Below are 17,689 nucleotides of genomic sequence, written 5' to 3' on the forward strand. Positions count from 1 at the left end.
GGCCAATTCTCTTTCAAGAGAGAGCTAGATAGAGCTCTTAAAGATAGCAGAGTCAGGGGGTATGGGGAGAAGGCAGGAACGGGGTACTGATTGAGAATGATCAGCCATGATCACATTGAATGGCGGTGCTGGCTCGAAGGGCCGAATGGCCTCCTCCTGCACCTATTGTCTATTGTCAGGCAGCATCTCTGAAGAGAAGGAATGGGTGACGTTTCAGGTCGAGACCCTCCTTCAGACTGAGAGTCGGGGAAGAGGGAGACACAGATCTGGAAGAGTAAGGCGTGAAAACGAGAGATCAAAGGAAAATGTAGAATGGATCGGGAGGGAAGACAACGAAATATACAAAGGTAAAATATAATCAGGAGGACAGTCAGACTGGTCAGAGAACTGGGATGGGGAGGGATGGAGAGAGAGGGAATGCAAGGGTCACTTGAAGTTTGAGAAATCAATATTCATACCGCTGGGATTGAGGTGCTATGGAGTTGTAAACCTGTGGAGACAGGAACTTCAAAGACTAGAGAGCATAGCCTTAAGTTCAGAGGAGTAAAGTTTAAAGGAGACTAGACCAAGTGGACCCGTTGGGCCCAAACCTCTCCTGCATTGGTGCAGCACCCTCTCCTCACCCCCTCCCCTCCTCCCCCCTCCCCCTTCCTCCCCCTCCCTCCCTCCACCCCCCCCCCCTCCCTCCACCCCCCTCCCTCCCTCCACCCCCCTCCCTCCCCCCCCCTCCCTCCCTCCCTCCCCTCCCACCCACCTTATCCTCCCCCTCCTCCCTAGGAGATAGAATTAAACTTAAAAATGTGAATGATTAAAAAATATATATAACACCGATTTCAATGAAACTTCTTCCATTACCACCAAAGAGACGAATGTGAGTAAGGTGGGCCTAAAATTGTCGCACTATCGTGTACCGTTTTGGCCATAGTTCAGGAACAAACAAACAAACAAACGAAAGTTTTAGTGTATAGAAGATGTAGGGGGCAGGTTTTTTAGCGCAGAGGGTGTGTGGAGCGGGCTGCCAGGCAGATACGATAGTCAATATTCATACCGCTGGCGTGTAAGCTGCCCAGGTTTACATCTCCTCTATTTGTCTGTACGGAGTTTGTACGTTCTCCCCGTGACCTGCGTGGGTTTTCTCCGAGATCTTCGGTTTCCTCCCACACTCCAAAGACGTACAGGTGTGTAAATGTAAAAACTGTCCCTAGTATGTGTGTGTGTGTGTGTGTGTGTGTGTGTGTGTGTGTGTGTGTGTGTGTGTGTGTGTGTGTGTGTGTGTGGGATAGTGTTAGTGTGCGGGGATCGCTGGTCGGCGCGGACCCGGTGGTTTCTGCTCTGTATCTCTAAACTAAACAGAACATGGCCCACACAGAAGTGTTGTCAAACGTTTATTGTCTGGTTACAATGGGTCACAATCTCACGAGCGCACCTTGCAGGGGTATTTTGGAGTTAGATGAGATGATGAGGGGGTGGAGTGGTCCTGGTAGCATCCAGTCTCCGCGGGTCAGGAGTGGTGAGCGGAGTGTCCTTCCCACTGCTAGTCATCGCCTGCACACAGAGCCAGCAGCACCCGTTCGTAGTCATCCTTGGAGGCCACCTGTAACACACACACACGGTGGTCAGACACAAAAAACCCTGGAGGAACTCAGCGGGTCAGGGGAACATCTCTGGAGAAAAGGCACAGGTGACGTTTCGGGCGGAGAGAGGGTCAGGGGAGAGGGGCACAAAGAGACACAGAGTACTTGGAACAAATTAATGGACAATATGCAGAAAGTGACGACAATCAAGGCAAGGTGGAGCCCACAATGCTCCATTGCTGGCTGTGGGGTAGGTGGTAACGAGTTGTGCAGACAGTGGAACTCAACAGGACGACAGTGAAACCAGTGCAACGATTAGGGTGGGGGAGGGATGGAGAGAGAGAGGGAAAGAAAGGGTGAGAGAAATTAATATACCACTGGGGTGTAAGCTGCCCAAGCGAAGTACGAGGTGCTGTTCCCCCAATTTGCGCTGGGCCTCACTCTGACAATGGAGGAGGCCCAGGGCAGAAAGGTCAGTGTGGGAGTGGGAGGGGGCGTTGAAGTGCTGAGCCACCAGGAGATCAGGTAGGCCTAGGCGGACTGAGTGGTGTTCAGTGATACAGCACTCTGTGTCTATCTACACTCTTGCTTGTCTGACGCCCGTTTCCTTTTGCACAGTGCACACAGTGAGATTTAGTTTTCGAGATACAGCGCGGAAACAGGCCCTTCGGCCCACCGAGTCCATGCTGACCAACTATCACCCCGTACACTGGCACTATCCTACACACACTAGGAACAATTTACAATTTTTACCAAAGCCAATTAACCTTACAAACCAATGACTCTCCAATGATGCTACTGATCGTAGGGTTGGCAGTCAGAAGCTTTTTCCATGGATGGGAAAACGTAAATACTCGAGGCACTGCTTGAAAGTGAGGGGGGAAAAGTGTGATGTCAATACATGAGGCACGTTCCTTCACACAGAGGGTGGTGGGCTGCTGGTTTGTGGTGCGAGGCTTGGTGGTGGAGGCAGATACAAAATGGATCTGCGTATGGATGAGAAGGGAAATGGAGCTCCTCGACTTACGATGCTTCAGTCTACGATATTTCGACTTTACGATGGTTTAAAAGCGAGACACATTCAACAGAAACCGCACCTCGAATTTTGAATGGTGATCGTTTCCCGGGCTGGCGATACGCAGGACGATTCTCGCTCGTGATGGCGGGTAACGGCAGCGAGCCACAGCCACACCATCACGAGTGTGCTCAACCCACACTCTACAGTGTACGGTGTTGCCAGCTACAGCCTCTATTCTCCTCTGCAGCCTTTGTTCGCTCCTGTTCTCCCACTTTGATCTGCATCTCAAATGATTCCCACTTCTGACAAAAGACTCGTCTTATTTCTCTCTCCACAGACGCTGCCTGACCCACTGAGTGTTCCCAGAATTTTCAACTTTCCTGTCTGATAGTCATCAGGTAAATCAGAGTAGATGTGGAGAGGATGTTTCCACTAGTGGGAAAGACTAGGACCAGAGGGCACAGTCTCAGAATTAACCCTGCCGAGTTACTCCAGCACTCTGTGAAACGTCACCTATCCATGTTCTCCACAGATGCTGCCTGACCCACTGAGTTACTCCAGCACTCTGTGTCCATGTTCTCCACAGATGCTGCCTGCCCCGCTGAGTTACTCCAGCACTGTCTACCTTCTCCAGGAGCGTCACGGTGCTCCAGGGTTTTACAGACCGTCGTGGCGCTCCCTCAGGGAGGGGCTCGGACAGACCAGCCGTGCCTGTCACCCACCTTAATGCACTGGTGGAGAGATTTGCCGGTCTTCTTCTTGAACTCTCTCCGGATGGTCAGTAGGTCGATCTCGGAGCGAGACACCATGATCCTGGTCAGCACGTCCCGCTTCAGGTCGCCCTGCAGATCGCAACGTGCCATTTAGTTTCCAAAACACACTGACTCTCTGTGAAAACTCTCGCGCCAACAGAAACAACGACGGAGCCGAGATCCTTTACCTTGATGATCTGGGACAACTTGTCGGCGAAGAACTCGGGCGTGTTCTGGATGCATTGCACTGCGGAGAGACGCAAAACGAGGACATTACCAACCCTGCTGAGGCTCTACAAGGCGCAGGTCAGGCCACTGCGAGCAAATATGGGCCCCATATCTGAGGAAGGATGTGCTGGCCCTGGAGAGGGTTCTAGAGGAGGTTTACAAGAACGATTCCAGGAATAAGTGGGTTAACGTACGATGAGTGTTTGTTGGCACTGGGGCTGTACTCGCTGGAGTTTAGAAGAATGAGGGGGGACCTCACTGAAACGTACTGAATAGCAAAAAGCCTGGATCAAAGATACTAGAGGAGCAAGATAGACCACTCGACCCTAACAACCGTAGTAGGACATGGCGCCATTTTAGTGGGCAGAAACTTGCAGAAACATTTACAAAGAAAAATAACAAAAATCTGTGAAGTGATAGATGAGATATATTCTGCATTTATATATCATCACACATACTGTTCCACCACAACACTGACTACACTGCGAGAGGCGGGTTTTGCTTACTAAAATGGTGGCCGTTACGCCCCTATGCGTACTACACTCCAGTATCGGCGATTTCAACGGAGTGGTCCATCTTACTCCTCTAGTATCTTTGGCTTGGATAGAGTGGATGTGGAGAGGGTGCTTCCACTAGTGGGAGAGTCTAGGACTGGAGGTCACAGCCTCAGAATTAAAGGACGTTCCTTTAGGAAGGAGATGAGGAGGAATTTCTTTAGTCAGAAGGTGGTGAATCTGTGGAATTCTCTGCCTCAGAAGGCAGTGGAGGCCAATTCTCTGAATGCATTCAAGAGAGAGCTAGATAGAGCTCTTAAGGATAGTGGAGTCAGGGGGTATGGGGAGAAGGCAGGAACGGGGTACTGATTGAGAATGATCAGCCATGATCACATTGAATGGCAGTGCTGGCTCGAAGGGCCAAATGGCCTCCTCCTGCACCTATTGTCTTTTGTCAGAGGGTGGTGAATCTGTGGAATTCTTTGCCACAGGCGGTTGTGGAGGCCAAGTCAATGGATATTTTTAAGGCAGAGATAGATTCTTGATTAGTACGGGTGTCAGAGGTTATGGGGAGAAAGCTGGAGAATGGGGTTCAGAAGGAGAGATAGATCAGCTCTAGTTGAATGCCATGGACTTGATGGGCTGAATGGCCTAATTCGTCTCCTATCACGTGAACATGAATTCCCTTTATCCTGTATCTGTACAATGTGGACGGCTTGATTGCAATCATGAATCATGTACCCTGTGACCACATGGGTTTTCTCCGGGTGCTCCGGTTTCCTCCCATGTTCCAAAGACGTGCGGGAATGTAGGTTAATTGGCTTCAGTGAGTTGTAAGGTTGATCCCCGGTGTGTGTGTACGTGTAGGTTGGTGTGCTGGTGGGCACGGACTCGGTGGGCCTATTTCCACGCTAGATCTCTAAAGGCTAAACTCTCTGGTGCCATTGCATTGTCTGGCTTGCTCCGACCATGGGGTGGGGGTGGAGGTAGGTTCACTGGAGGTGGCCTTGGAGGGGAGGATGCTCCTCAAACTGCGGAGCATCCTGGACAATACAGCTCACCCCCTCCATGACACACTGGTCAACCTGAGGAGCACCTTCAGCAACAGACTGGTCCCACCAAGATACAGCACAGAACGCCACAGGAGATCCTTCTTCCCTGTGGCTATCAAACTGTACAACTCCTCCCCCTTCTGTTGTGGGGTGGACTGACCCCCCCCACCCCTCCCCCAATCTTTGCACAATAGACAATAGGTGCAGGAGGAGGCCATTCGGCCCTTCCAGCCAGCACCGCCATTCAATGTGATCATGGCTGATCATTCTCAATCAGTACCCCGTTCCTGCCTTCTCCCCATACCCCCTGACTCCGCTATCCTTAAGAGCTCTATCTAGCTCTCTTTTGAATGCATTCAGAGACTTGGCCTCCACATCCCCATTCCTTTCCACTCATCACTTTCATTTCATGTTTCATGTATCTTGTTGTGTTTTATGACTGTTGGCAGATCAATTTGCATCCTGGGATAAATAAAGTTTAGTTTAGTTCCACAGATACAGTGTGGAAACAGGCCCTTCGGCCCACCGGGTCCGTGCCGACCAGCGATCCCCGCACATTAATACCATCCTACACCCATTAGGGACAATTTACACATACACCAAACCAATTAACCTACAAACCTGTATGTCTTTGGAGTGTGCGAGGAAACCGAAGATCTGGGTGAAAGCCCACGCAGGTCACGGGGAGAACGTACAAACTCCCAGCGCCCGTAGTCGGGATGGAACCCGGGTCTCCGGCGCTGCAAACGCTGTAAGGCAGCAACTCTACCGCTGCGCCACCGTGCAGGCCCAAGTCCTACTGTATCGTATCGTACATTGAAGTTGACGGCCATTTCTGAAGACCTTAAATCGACTTGCACCCCTTGTGGTCAGACCGTGCAGTAGTGAATTCAGCGGAGGTGAAGAGATAAGGCTTACCTAGGGCCACGAAGCTGCATTTCAGGTCTTTGGGGGTGTCATCTTTGACAGATTCACCGATCTTGGTGGGGCTGTAGGTATTGTATCGCTGGAAAACTAACCACAGAGACATTCAGGTTAGAACAGTGGTAGTAATGTTGCTTATTCACAGGGAACGATCACCGACGTCACAACAACAGATGGTTCTCCACCCAAAACGTCACCCATTCCTTCTCCCCAGACGCTACACTGTCCCGCTGAGTTACTCCAGCATTCTGTGTCCATAACCAGGGGTGACTGACTACTTAAGTGAGAGCCACGTTGCTAGCATTATATTGAAGAATGTACAAATGGTTTCAGCAACATTAGGCCAGGCAGAAGACCTCTGACTGACTATCCCTGACCATTGAGTCACAAGTGGGCAGCTGTTAGAGCCGCTGCCTCACAGCGCCAGAGATCCGGGCTCGATCCCGTCCTCGGTTGCTGTCTGTGTGGAGTTTGCATGTTCTCCGAACGGCCTGTTTCCATGCTGTATCTCTAGACTAAACCAAGCTAAAAGCGGGCAGGTGGGACTAGCCTAGATGGGGCACCATGGACGAGTTGGGCCGAAGGGCCTGTTTTGGCATTGTACGACCTTATGTTCCCTCTCCACAGAGGCTGCCTGACCCGCTGAGTGTTTCACAGAAGCATAGAACATAGGTGCAGGAGTTGGCCATTCAGCCCTTCGAGCCTGCACCGCCATTCAATATGAACATGGCTGATCATTCACAATCAGTACCCCGTTCCTGCTTTCTCCCCATATCCCCTTGATTCCGTTAGCCCAAAGAGCTAAATCTAATGCTCTCTCGAAAACATCCAGTGAGTTTCCAGTGACTGGTGTGTACATGTTACTGCTCTGTTGCTGAGGCCTGACCAGGTCACTCTGACAACCTCTGAGTTGTGAATCTGTGGAATTCTCTGCCTCAGAAGGCAGTGGAGGCCAATTCTCAGAATGCATTCAAGAGAGAGCTAGATAGAGCTCTTAAGGATAGCGGAGTCAGGGGGTATGGGGAGAAGGCAGGAACGGGGTACTGATTGAGCACGATCAGCCATGATCACGGTGAATGGCGGTGCTGGCTCGAAGGCCCGAATGGCCTCCTCCTGCACCTATTGTCTATTGTGATCTCACCTCTCTGGAGATGAGGGATGTGTCTCTCTGTCAATATGCTGATCCACTTGGCCACGTCCATTCCTTTCTTCTGCTTTGTCGCTTCGAATAGTGCCTGCCGAGTCAAAGGTGAGAGGCGTGATCAGGGCATTATCTCCCGTATAGTTTCGTTTAGTTGACCGATTTGTGCAGCGGTAGAATTGCTGCCTCATAGCGCCGGAGACCCGGGTTCAATCCTGACTACAGGTGCTGTCTGTACGGAGTTTTACGTTCTCCCTGTGACCTGCGTGCTTTTACTCCGGGTGCTCCGGTTTCATAGAAACATGGAAACATAGAAAATAGGTGCAGGAGGGGACAATTCGGCCCTTCGAGCCAGCGCCGCCATTCATTGTGATCATGGCTGATCGTCCCCAATCAATAACCCGTGCCTGCCTTCTCCCCATATCCCTTGATTCCACTAGCCCCTAGAGCTCTATCTAACTCTCTCTTAAATCCATCCAGTGATTTGGCTTCCACTGCCCTCTGTGGCAGAGAATTCCACAAATTCACAACTCTCTGGGTGAAAAAGTTCCTTCTCACCTCAGTTTTAAATGGCCTCCCCTTTATTCTAAGATTGTGGCCTCTGGTTCTGGACTCGCCCAACATTGGGAAAAAATTTCCTGCATCTAGCTTGTCCAGTCCTTTTATAATTTTGTACGTCTCTATAAGAGATCCGAGATCCGAGATCTTCGGTTTCCTCCCACACTCCAAAGACGTACAGGTATGTAGGCTAATTGGCTGGGTAAATGTAAAAATTGTCCCTAGTGGGTGTAGGATAGTGTTAATGTACGGGGATCGCTGGGCGGCACGGACTTGGAGGGCCGAAAAGGCCTGTTTCCGGCTGTATATATATGATATGATATGATATGAAGATCCCCTCTCATCCTTCTAAACTCCAGTGAATACAAGCCTAGTCTTTTTAATCTTTCCTCGTATGACAGTCCCGCCATCCCAGGGATCAATCTCGTGAACCTACGCTGCACTGCCTCAATTACAAGGATATCCTTCCTCAAATTAGGAGACCAAAACTGTACACAATAGTCCAGATGTGGTTTTACCAGGGCCCTGTACAACTGCAGAAGAACTTCTTTACTCCTGTACTGAAATCCTCTCGTTATGAAGGCCAACATTCCATTAGCTTTCTCATGTTTCCTCCCACACTCCAAAGTACAGGTTTGTAGGTTGTGGTCTGAAGAAGGGTCTCGACCCGAAACGTCACCCATTCTTTCTTTCCTGAGATGCTGCCTGACCTGCTGAGTTACTCCAGCATTTTGTGAAATAAATACCTTAGGTTTGTAGGTTAATTGGCTTCTGTAAATTGTCATGGTGGTTGGTGTGGACTCGGAAAGGCTGTTTCCACGCTGTATTTCTAAACGAAACTAAACTAATAGTTTGGAAACAGGCCCTTTGGCCCATCGAGTCCACGCCGACCAATGATCGCCTGTTCACCCTAGTTCTATGCTATCCCACTTTCTCAACCACTCTCCACACACCAGGTGCAATTTACAGAGGGCCGATTAACCTACAAACCCCAAAGGTATCACAAAATGCAGGAGTAACTCAGCAGGTCAGGCAGCATCTCTGGAGATACCCTGCAGGTCTTTGAGGTCTGGGGGGAAACCGGAGCACCCGGAGGAAACCCACACGGTCACAGGGAGAACGTGCAAGCTCCAAACAGACAGTGCCCGAGGTCAGGATCGAACCTGGGTCTCTGGCGCCATGAGGCAGAGGTTCTACCAGCTGTGCCACTGTGCTGCCCACCCCCACTGGCGTTCCATGCATCCACCCCGGGCCAGCTCCGTGTGCGTACACTGGATCACACCCGCAGAGACCGACCACGACAGAGACCCTCGCAGGGCTGTTAGAAGCCTCCGCCAACTCCCTCAACCCCTCGTGTCAGAAGGAACTGCAGGTGCTGGTTTAAACCGAAGATAGGCACAAGATGCTGGAGTAACTCAGCGGGTCCGGCAGCGTCTCTGGAGAGAAGGAATGGGTGACGTTTTGGGTCGAGACCCTTCTTCAGCATCTGCAGTTCCTTTAGAGAGGGGACGGGAAACACACACACGCACACACACACACACACACACGCACACGCACACGCACACGCGCGCGCGCGCACACACACACACACACACACACACACACAGCTTCTACTGAGGCTGTTCATTAACGTGTCTCCCTTATCGTGTATCTGTACACTGTGGACAGCTCGACTGTAATCATGTATGGACTTTCCGCTGACTGGTTGGCGCGCAACAGAAGCTTTTCACTGTACCTCGGCACACGTGACAATAAACTCAACTGAAAGCTTAAGTGTGGGGATGGGATACACACACACGCACGCACGCACGCGCGCACGCACGCGCGCACGCACGCACGCACGCGCGCACGCACGCACGCACGCGCACACGCGCACACACACACACACACACACACACACACAGCCTCCACTGAGGGCTTGAGGGTGGTGACACACAACGTGGCTATCTACAGAGGGGTTAGAACACACACTGTGCCACTGAAGGCTATAGTGGGGGTTAGTGACCCACACACTGCCTCCATTGAGGGCGTAACCGAGGGCTAGTGACCCACACACCCGCCCATCGAGGGCGTAATCGAGGCACTCACCTTGGCATCAGCATCGATGAGTGCGTGGTCCTCCACGTTGGACGGGTCGGGCCTGGTTCCCTGCACACGGGGAGAGGTCAAGGCAGAGTCAGTCACTGTTGCCCCATCTACACCCGTCCCACCTGCCCCTCAGGTCAGGTCACTGTTGCCCCATCTACAACCGTCCCACCTGCCCCTCTAAACCTTTCCCATCCATGTACCTGTCCTCCAGATGCCCTTATAGTGCCGGCCTCAACTACACAGGCCATTCTGCCCAACTAGCCCGTGCCGAGCAAGATGCCCCACCTACGCTAGTCCTGGCGCGTCTGGCTGGCAATCGGCAAGGAGGTCGGGTGGGCAAGGGGGTGGGGTGGGTGAAGGGTGGGCGATGTCGTGGGTGGGTGAGGGGGTGGGGTGGGTGAGGGAGTGTGTGGGGGGGTGGGGGGGAGGGGTGGGAAAGGTGTGGGTAGATGAGGGGGTGGGGTGGGTGAGGGAGTAATGGGTGAGGTGGGTCGGGTGGAGGGGTGGGCGATGTTGTGTGTGGGTGAGGGGTGGGTGATGTCGTGGGTGGGTGAGGGGGTAATGGGTGGGTGAGGGGGTCATGGGGTGGGTGAGGGGGAGGGGTGGGTGGGTGAGAGGGTGGGGCGGGTGAGGGGGAGGTGGGGTGGGTGGAGTGGGTGATGTTGTGGGTGGGTGAGGGGGTCATGGATGTGCCATGTGGGGCCGGGCATGGGGCCATGCGGGGGGACCGCCAAGAGGGGGAACAAAGGGGGCCGGGCATGAGGGAGCCACCAAGAGCTAATGAGGATCACACATGCAATGTGTGTTAACAATGGTTTGTGTTCAGATTAAATACTTGTAACATGGTCGGTGCCCTTCGGGTGGCGACTCTTTGCATACCTTAGCTACGCAAGCAAAGAATATCACAGTGACAGTCACATCTGACAATAAACCATCATCATCATCATTAGACAATAGAAATTAGGTGCAGGAGGAGGCCATTCGGCCTTCGAGCCAGCACCGCCCTTCACCGTGATCATCCACAATCAGTACCCCGTTCCTGCCTTCTCCCCGTACCCCCTGACTCCGCTATCCTAAAGAGCTCTAACAGCATTAAGAGCGGTTGGGCACAGGTTACTGATTGTGGACGATCAGCCATGATCACAATGAATGGCGGTGCTGGCTCGAAGGACCGAATGGCCTCCTCCTGCACCTATTTTCTATGTTTCTATCTAACTCTCTCTTGAAAGCATCCAGGGAATTGGCCTCCACTGCCTTCCGAGGCAGAGAATCCCACAGATTCACAACTCTCTGGGTGAAAAAGTTTTTCCTCATCTCCGTTCTAAATGGCCTACCCCTTATTCTTAAACTGTGGACCCTGGTTCTGGACCCCCCCCCAACATTGGGAACATGTTTCCTGTCTCTAACGTGTCCAATCCCTTAATAATCTTATACGTTTCGATAAGATCCCCTCTCATCCTTTTAAATTCCAGTGTATACAAGCCTAGTCGCTCCAGTCTTTCAACATATGACAGTCCCGCCATTCCGGGAATTAACCCAGTAAACCTACGCTGCACAAATGTAGGCTGAAAGGAGATTTAGAAGGATGAGTGGGGACCTCATTGAAACTTAACAAACAGTGAAAGGCTTGGATGGAGCTGGCTGTGGATGTGATGTTTCCACAAGTGCCTAGTCGCTCCAGTCTTTCAACATACGATCATCATCATCATCATCATCATCATCAAGTCTCAGTGTCTGAGGTATTGGATGGGGAACCGTGGTCAGTTGGTGCCTGAGGGATGTGACCCCCATCTCTGGGTGTCCCTGGTTCACGACATCCAGAGGCTGCCATGGATCGTTCGCACAGCTGAGAAGATTGTTGACCCCCATTGACGAACTGTACACTGCAAGGGCCAGGAAGCGAGCGGGCAAGATCATCTCTGACCCCTCTCACCCTGGCCACAAACTCTTTGGAGCACTTCCCTCTGGAAGGCGACTCCGGACTGTCAAAGCAGCCACAGCCAGACATAAAAACAGCTTTTTTTCCACGTGTGATAGTTCTACTCAATAACCAAAGTCTGTAGTCTCTTTTTTGCTCTGGTTTATTGTCACCCAGATGTTTAGACCGTAACGTTGTATCCTTATTGTTTTGATGTGTTTATGCTTTATTCTTAATTGTTAACTGTATGTTTGTGTTGTCACTTGTGAGCGGAGCACCAAGGCACATTCCTTGTATTCCAAAGACGTACAGGTGTGTAGGTTAATTGACTGGGTGAATGTAAACATTGTCCCTAGTGTGTGTAGGATAGTGTTAGTGTGCGGGGATCGCTGGGCGGCGCGGACTTGGTGGGCCGAAAAGGCCTGTTTCCGCGCTGTATCTGAAATATGAAATATGAAATAATATGCACATACTTGGCCAATAAACTTATTCATTCATTCATTCACGTGGGTCCTCATTCCAACATCCCGCTGTTGTGGCAATTGCCCCTGTATGACCCCCCCCCCCCCTGACTGACGATGATGATATCAGTACTGTACCCGTGCTACTGAGGGGTTCAGCGAACTGGGGGGCAGGAATGCAGGATTCATGCTTGACACGGGAAGGGAAATTTACCTTTGCCAAAATACACAGCAGCTTTCTGAAATCTCCAGACGTGTCTCCTTTGATTTCCGTTATCATGTCTTTTTTGTAGGCTGTAAAGATTGGAAACACCGTTAGTCCACTGCGCTGTGTCGCACGCCAAATCTGCTTCCATGGTCTGCTGTGTTATGGTGCTCAGAGTCATACAGTGCAGAAACAGGCCCTTCGGCCCAACGTGCCCATGCCGACCCTGGTGCCCCATCTGCGCCAGTTCCAAACGACTTGTGTTCCAGGTGATGATCAAGTCTTTGTCAGTGTGGGCGAAACCATTATGGCCACCTGCCTAATATGCTGTTGGTCCTCCGTGTGCAGCCCCATACGCAGCAGGGTGCGATGCACTGTGTATTGTGACACAAAACTTTCTTTCCCCCTTCGACAATGACCACGACAATGACCACGAACACGACAATGACCACGACAATGACCACGACAATGACCACGACAATGACCACGACAATGACCACGACAATGACCACGACAATGACCACGACAATGACCACGACAATGACGAGTCAGGTAGATACAAGTGACTTTTTGTGTGAAACTAGCACCTGGCTGAGAGATTACACCGTCTTCGGAAACATCGCCAAATTCCCACGCTTACCTGACCGTCAAACTGTCACCTCCAATCTACCCGTCAAATGTCCTGACGGTAAATAAATTGGTTAAACAAAACTATCTTCTGGTATCTTCAAATGCCTTTTCTTAATTGAATATTACGTGCTTCTAAATGCATCTGCGACAACCTAGCAAACCTGGGGACAGCGTGCGACAGACAGCGCCCACAATAAGCTACGATACCTGGCCACAAGCCAGCTGGCGCACAGACATTTCTAGCGGGTAGATTTTACCGCGACGCGCCGAGATCCGCTACGATTCATTGAAGACTCCTCACGGTCACGCCCGCGACACCCCGGCAAACGTTCAGCGACAGCCTAGTCACCGGCAGTCGCCTTAATGACGCCTAAGTGGGACAGGGCCTTGAAGCAGTGATACCCTGACTCTTTTGCACAATGCCCTTACTGGTGAGGCCTCTTGTGCCTTCCTGTGGTGAGGCTCAACAAGTCACTGGTGTAGACGGGGTCTGTTTTGCCCGGCGCACTCTCACTCACCTTCCAGGTAGGCCGCACTCATCTCATGGATCTCCTTGTTGGTCGACGAGCACAGGATCTCGATCAGAGTGGCTTCATTCGTCCCCAGGCCCTGCAAGCAACAAGACAGAGTCAGACCCGTGAAACAAAGGTTTCATAAATCACACCTGTGAGGGTGGTCACTGTGGCGCAGCGGTAGAGTTGCTGCCTCACAGCGCCGGAGACCCGGGTTCCATCCTGACTACGGGCGCCGTCTGTACGGAGTTTGTACGTTCCTGCGTGGGTTTTCACCGAGATCATCTCCCACACTCCAAAGATGTGCAGGTTTGTAGGTTGATTGGCTTCTGCATGTGGTCGCTAGTGTGTAGGATGGAACTAGTGTGAGCAGGTGATCGCTGATCGGCGCGGACTCAGTGGGCAAGGTGTATCGCTAAAGTCTGGTCTAAAGTGCTACAAAGCTGGGAGATTGATGGCGTGCGTGGACTCGGTGGGCTGAAGGGCCTGTTTCCATAGACGGACACAAAAAGCTGGAGAAACTCAGCGGGACAGGCAGCATCTCGGGAGAGAAGGAATGGGTGACGTTTTAGATCGAGCCCCTTCTTCAGACCCGAGACGTCGCCCATTCCTTCTCTCCAGAGATGCTGCCTAACCCGCTGAGTTACTCCAGCATCTTGTGTCTACCTTCAATTTAAACCAGCACCTGCAGTGTTTTTCCTACGCTGTATATGTATAGATCGTACGAAGACTTTTTGAGACTTTGGTGGCGCCAGAAACTTTTTATGTACTGCCTAGGTGAGGATTGCTACATGATTTTACTGGGTTGAATGCAGACAAAGCACTTCACTGTAGATAGGTACATGTGTATCATTGAATTATTGAATTGTATAGCAGGGTGATCAAAGCGGAACAAAATAACAGGGACCAAAACTCATCACCTTCCATCTGCGGAGTTTTACTGTTTGAACTAAAACAGGTTTCCACTCTAAACTAGAATCTGATGGGTGGGGAGGAAGTTTGCACTTTTATAGACAATAGACAAGAGGTGCAGGAGGAGGCCATTCGGCCCTTCGAGCCAGCACCGCCATTCAATGTGATCATGGCTGATCATTCTCAATCAGTACCCCGTTCCTGCCTTCTCCCCATACCCCCTGATTTCGCTATCCTTAAGAGCTCTATCTAGCTCTCTCTTGAATGCATTCAGAGAATTGGCCTCCACTGCCTTCTGAGGCAGAGAATTCCACAGATTCACAACTCTCTAACTGAAAAGGTTTTTCCTCATCTCCGTTCTAAATGGCCTACCCCTTATTCTTAAACTGTGGCCCCTGGTTCTGGACTCCCCCAACATTGGGAACATGTTTCCTGCCTCTAACGTGTCCAACCCCTTAATAATCTTATACGTTTCGATAAGATCTCCTCTCATCCTTCTAAATTCCAGTGTATACAAGCCTAGTCGCTCCAGTCTTTCAACAACTTTTGAGAGCTCATTGTAGCACACTGACAATGGTTCAGCTTTGCCTGAATGTGGTGCAGTTCAGCCTGACATTGCAACCACACAAACCGCCCGCAGTCCCAACCTGCCGCCAGCAGATGGCAGAGCCGAGCTGTGTCACTGGCACCACGATTAGCCTCTCACACACACACACGCTCACACTCACACCCACCCTCACACACACCCACACTCACTCTCACTACCACTCTCACACGCTCACATTCTCACTCCCACACACTCCTACTCATACTCTCACACAAGCTCACTCTCACCCACTCTGACACGCTCACACTCACTCCGACACTCTCACACACACACACGCTCACACTCTCACACCCACCCTCACACACACACTCACTCTCACTACCACTCTCACACACTCACATTCTCACTCCCACACACTCTCACACTCCTACTCATACTCTCACACAAGCTCACTCTCACCCACTCTGACACGCTCACACTCACTCCGACACTCTCACACCCTCTCACACCCACTCTGACACGCTCACACCCACTACCACTCCCACTACCACTCTCACTCTCACACGCTCACATTCTCACTCCCACACTCACTCTCACACACTCCCACTCATACTCACACAAGCTCACACCCACTCTGACACGCTCACACTCACTCTCACTCACACCCACTGACACGCTCTCACACCCACTCACTCTCACACTCCCACATACTCACACAAGCTCACACTCACACACACTCTGACACGCTCACACCTACTCCCACTCACTCTCACACTCATACTCACTCTCACACAAGCTCACACTCACTCACACCCACACCCACTCTCACTCATTCTTGCACTCGCATCCATGCTCATTCTCACACTCACTTTCAATCCCACTCACACTTGCACCCACACTTACTCACACAAACACATGCTCACTCACACACTCACTCACACCCCCACAGAATCTATAGAACATTGGAAAATGATCACCAATGCGTCCACAATTTCTAGAGCCACCTCCTTAAGTACTCTGGGATGCAGACCATCAGGCCCTGGGGATTTATCAGCCTTCAGTCCCATCAGTCTACCCAAAACCATTTCCTGCCTAATGTGAATCTCCTCCAGTTCCTCCGTCACCCTAGGATCTCTGCCCACTAGAACATCTGGGAGATTGTTTGTATCTTCCTTAGTGAAGACAGATCCAAAGTACCGGTTTAACTCGTCTGCCATTTCCTTGTTCCCCATAATAAATTCCCCCGCTTCTGTCTTCAAGGGACCCACATTTGCCTTGACTATTTTTTTCCTCTTCACGTACCTAAAGAAGCTTTTACTATCCTCCTTTATATTATTGGCTAGTTTACCCTCGTACCTCATCTTTTCTCCCCGTATTGCCTTCTTAGTCATCTTCTGTTGCTCTTTAAAAGAGTCCCAATCCTCTGGCTTCCCACTCTTCTTTGCTATGTTATACTTCTCTTTTATTTCTATGCTGTCCTTGACTTCCCTTGTCAGCCACGGGTGCCCCTTACTCCCCTTGGAATCTTTCCTCCTCTTTGGGATAAATTGATCCTGCAACTTCTGCATTATTCCCAGGAATACCTGCCATTGCTGTTCCATCGTCTTCCCTGCTAGGGCCTCCTTCCAGTCAATTCTGGCCAGCTCCTGCCTCATGCCTCTGTAATCCCCTTTGCTGTACTGTAATACTGACACTTCCGATTTTCCCTTCTCCCTCTCAATTTGTAGAGTAAAACTTATCATATTGTGGTCACTGCCTCCTAATGGCTCTTTTACCTCAAGTCCCCTTATCAGATCAGGTTCATTACACAACACTAAATCCAGAATTGCCTTCTCCCTAGTAGGCTCCAGTACAAGCTGTTCCAAGAATCCATCTCGGAGTCACTCCACAGATTCCTATTAAATCTTTTCCCTTTCACCTTGAACCTATGTCCTCTGGTCCTCGATTCCCCTACTATGAGACTGTGCGTCTACCCGATCTGTTCCTCTCATGATTTTCTCCACCTCTATAAGACCACCCCTCATCCTCCTGCGCTCCAAGGAAGAGAGTCCCAGCCTCCTCAACCTCCCCCTGGAGCTCAGCCCCTCTTGTTGTGGGTCTTGGCGGTGAAGTGCTCACCTTGATGGCTTTCTTCATCTCCTGAGCATCGTACTTGGCAGGGGACTTCAGCAGCCCAAGGATGACGGACTTCAGAGGCTCCTTGAGGGAACAGTTCATCACCTCCTCCAGCGGCTGCAGAGAAACGCGAGGCAGAGGGTGGTCATCTCATGTCCACTGCCCCACCCACTCCCCCTCCCGGCCCCCAGTGTGGGCTCTGGCACCCTTGGGTGTTGCTCCTGCACCCTGGAGTGTGGCTACAGCACCCTGGGGTGTGGGCTACAGCACCCTGGGGTGGGCTCAGCACCACCCCCATCGGCTACAGAGGATACCAGGCAGCGGTGGTCAACGTAAGTCTATCTATGGTCAATATGGAGAGATGGTGGCTCGGGTTGTTCAGTGGAGGGGAGGGAGAGAGATGGAGAGAGAGATAGATAGATGTATGTATGTTTCTATCTATCTCCTCCTCTCCCCTCCCCTCGGGTCATCTCCAGTCCACACCCGCTCCTGGCCCCTGGGTGAAGCTCCATGTTCATCAGAGAGAGACAGGGAGGGAGGGAGGGTGGAAGGAGTCGGGA

At 51.3% G+C, this 17,689-nt stretch overlaps 1 protein-coding gene across 1 annotated transcript in view; it reads right to left on the reverse strand.

Annotated features, from left to right (window-relative positions):
• Positions 1-1,378: 1,378 nt before the first annotated feature.
• The window catches only part of LOC144610826 (annexin A2-like), a 33,709-nt gene continuing 17,398 nt past the window's right edge, over positions 1,379-17,689 (reverse strand). Inside the window, exons 5-13 of the mRNA XM_078429751.1 lie at positions 17,133-17,246; positions 13,562-13,652; positions 12,423-12,502; positions 9,830-9,889; positions 7,184-7,277; positions 6,037-6,132; positions 3,533-3,591; positions 3,315-3,434; positions 1,379-1,594 (exon numbers count right to left, since the gene is read on the reverse strand). Of these exons, the coding sequence (XP_078285877.1) occupies positions 1,535-1,594; positions 3,315-3,434; positions 3,533-3,591; positions 6,037-6,132; positions 7,184-7,277; positions 9,830-9,889; positions 12,423-12,502; positions 13,562-13,652; positions 17,133-17,246 (774 nt within the window). The 3' untranslated portion in view covers positions 1,379-1,534. The remainder of the gene's footprint in view (positions 1,595-3,314; positions 3,435-3,532; positions 3,592-6,036; positions 6,133-7,183; positions 7,278-9,829; positions 9,890-12,422; positions 12,503-13,561; positions 13,653-17,132; positions 17,247-17,689) is intronic.

The sequence above is a fragment of the Rhinoraja longicauda genome, chromosome 38, assembly GCF_053455715.1.
Source record: "Rhinoraja longicauda isolate Sanriku21f chromosome 38, sRhiLon1.1, whole genome shotgun sequence".
Taxonomy (NCBI): Eukaryota; Metazoa; Chordata; class Chondrichthyes; order Rajiformes; family Arhynchobatidae; genus Rhinoraja; species Rhinoraja longicauda.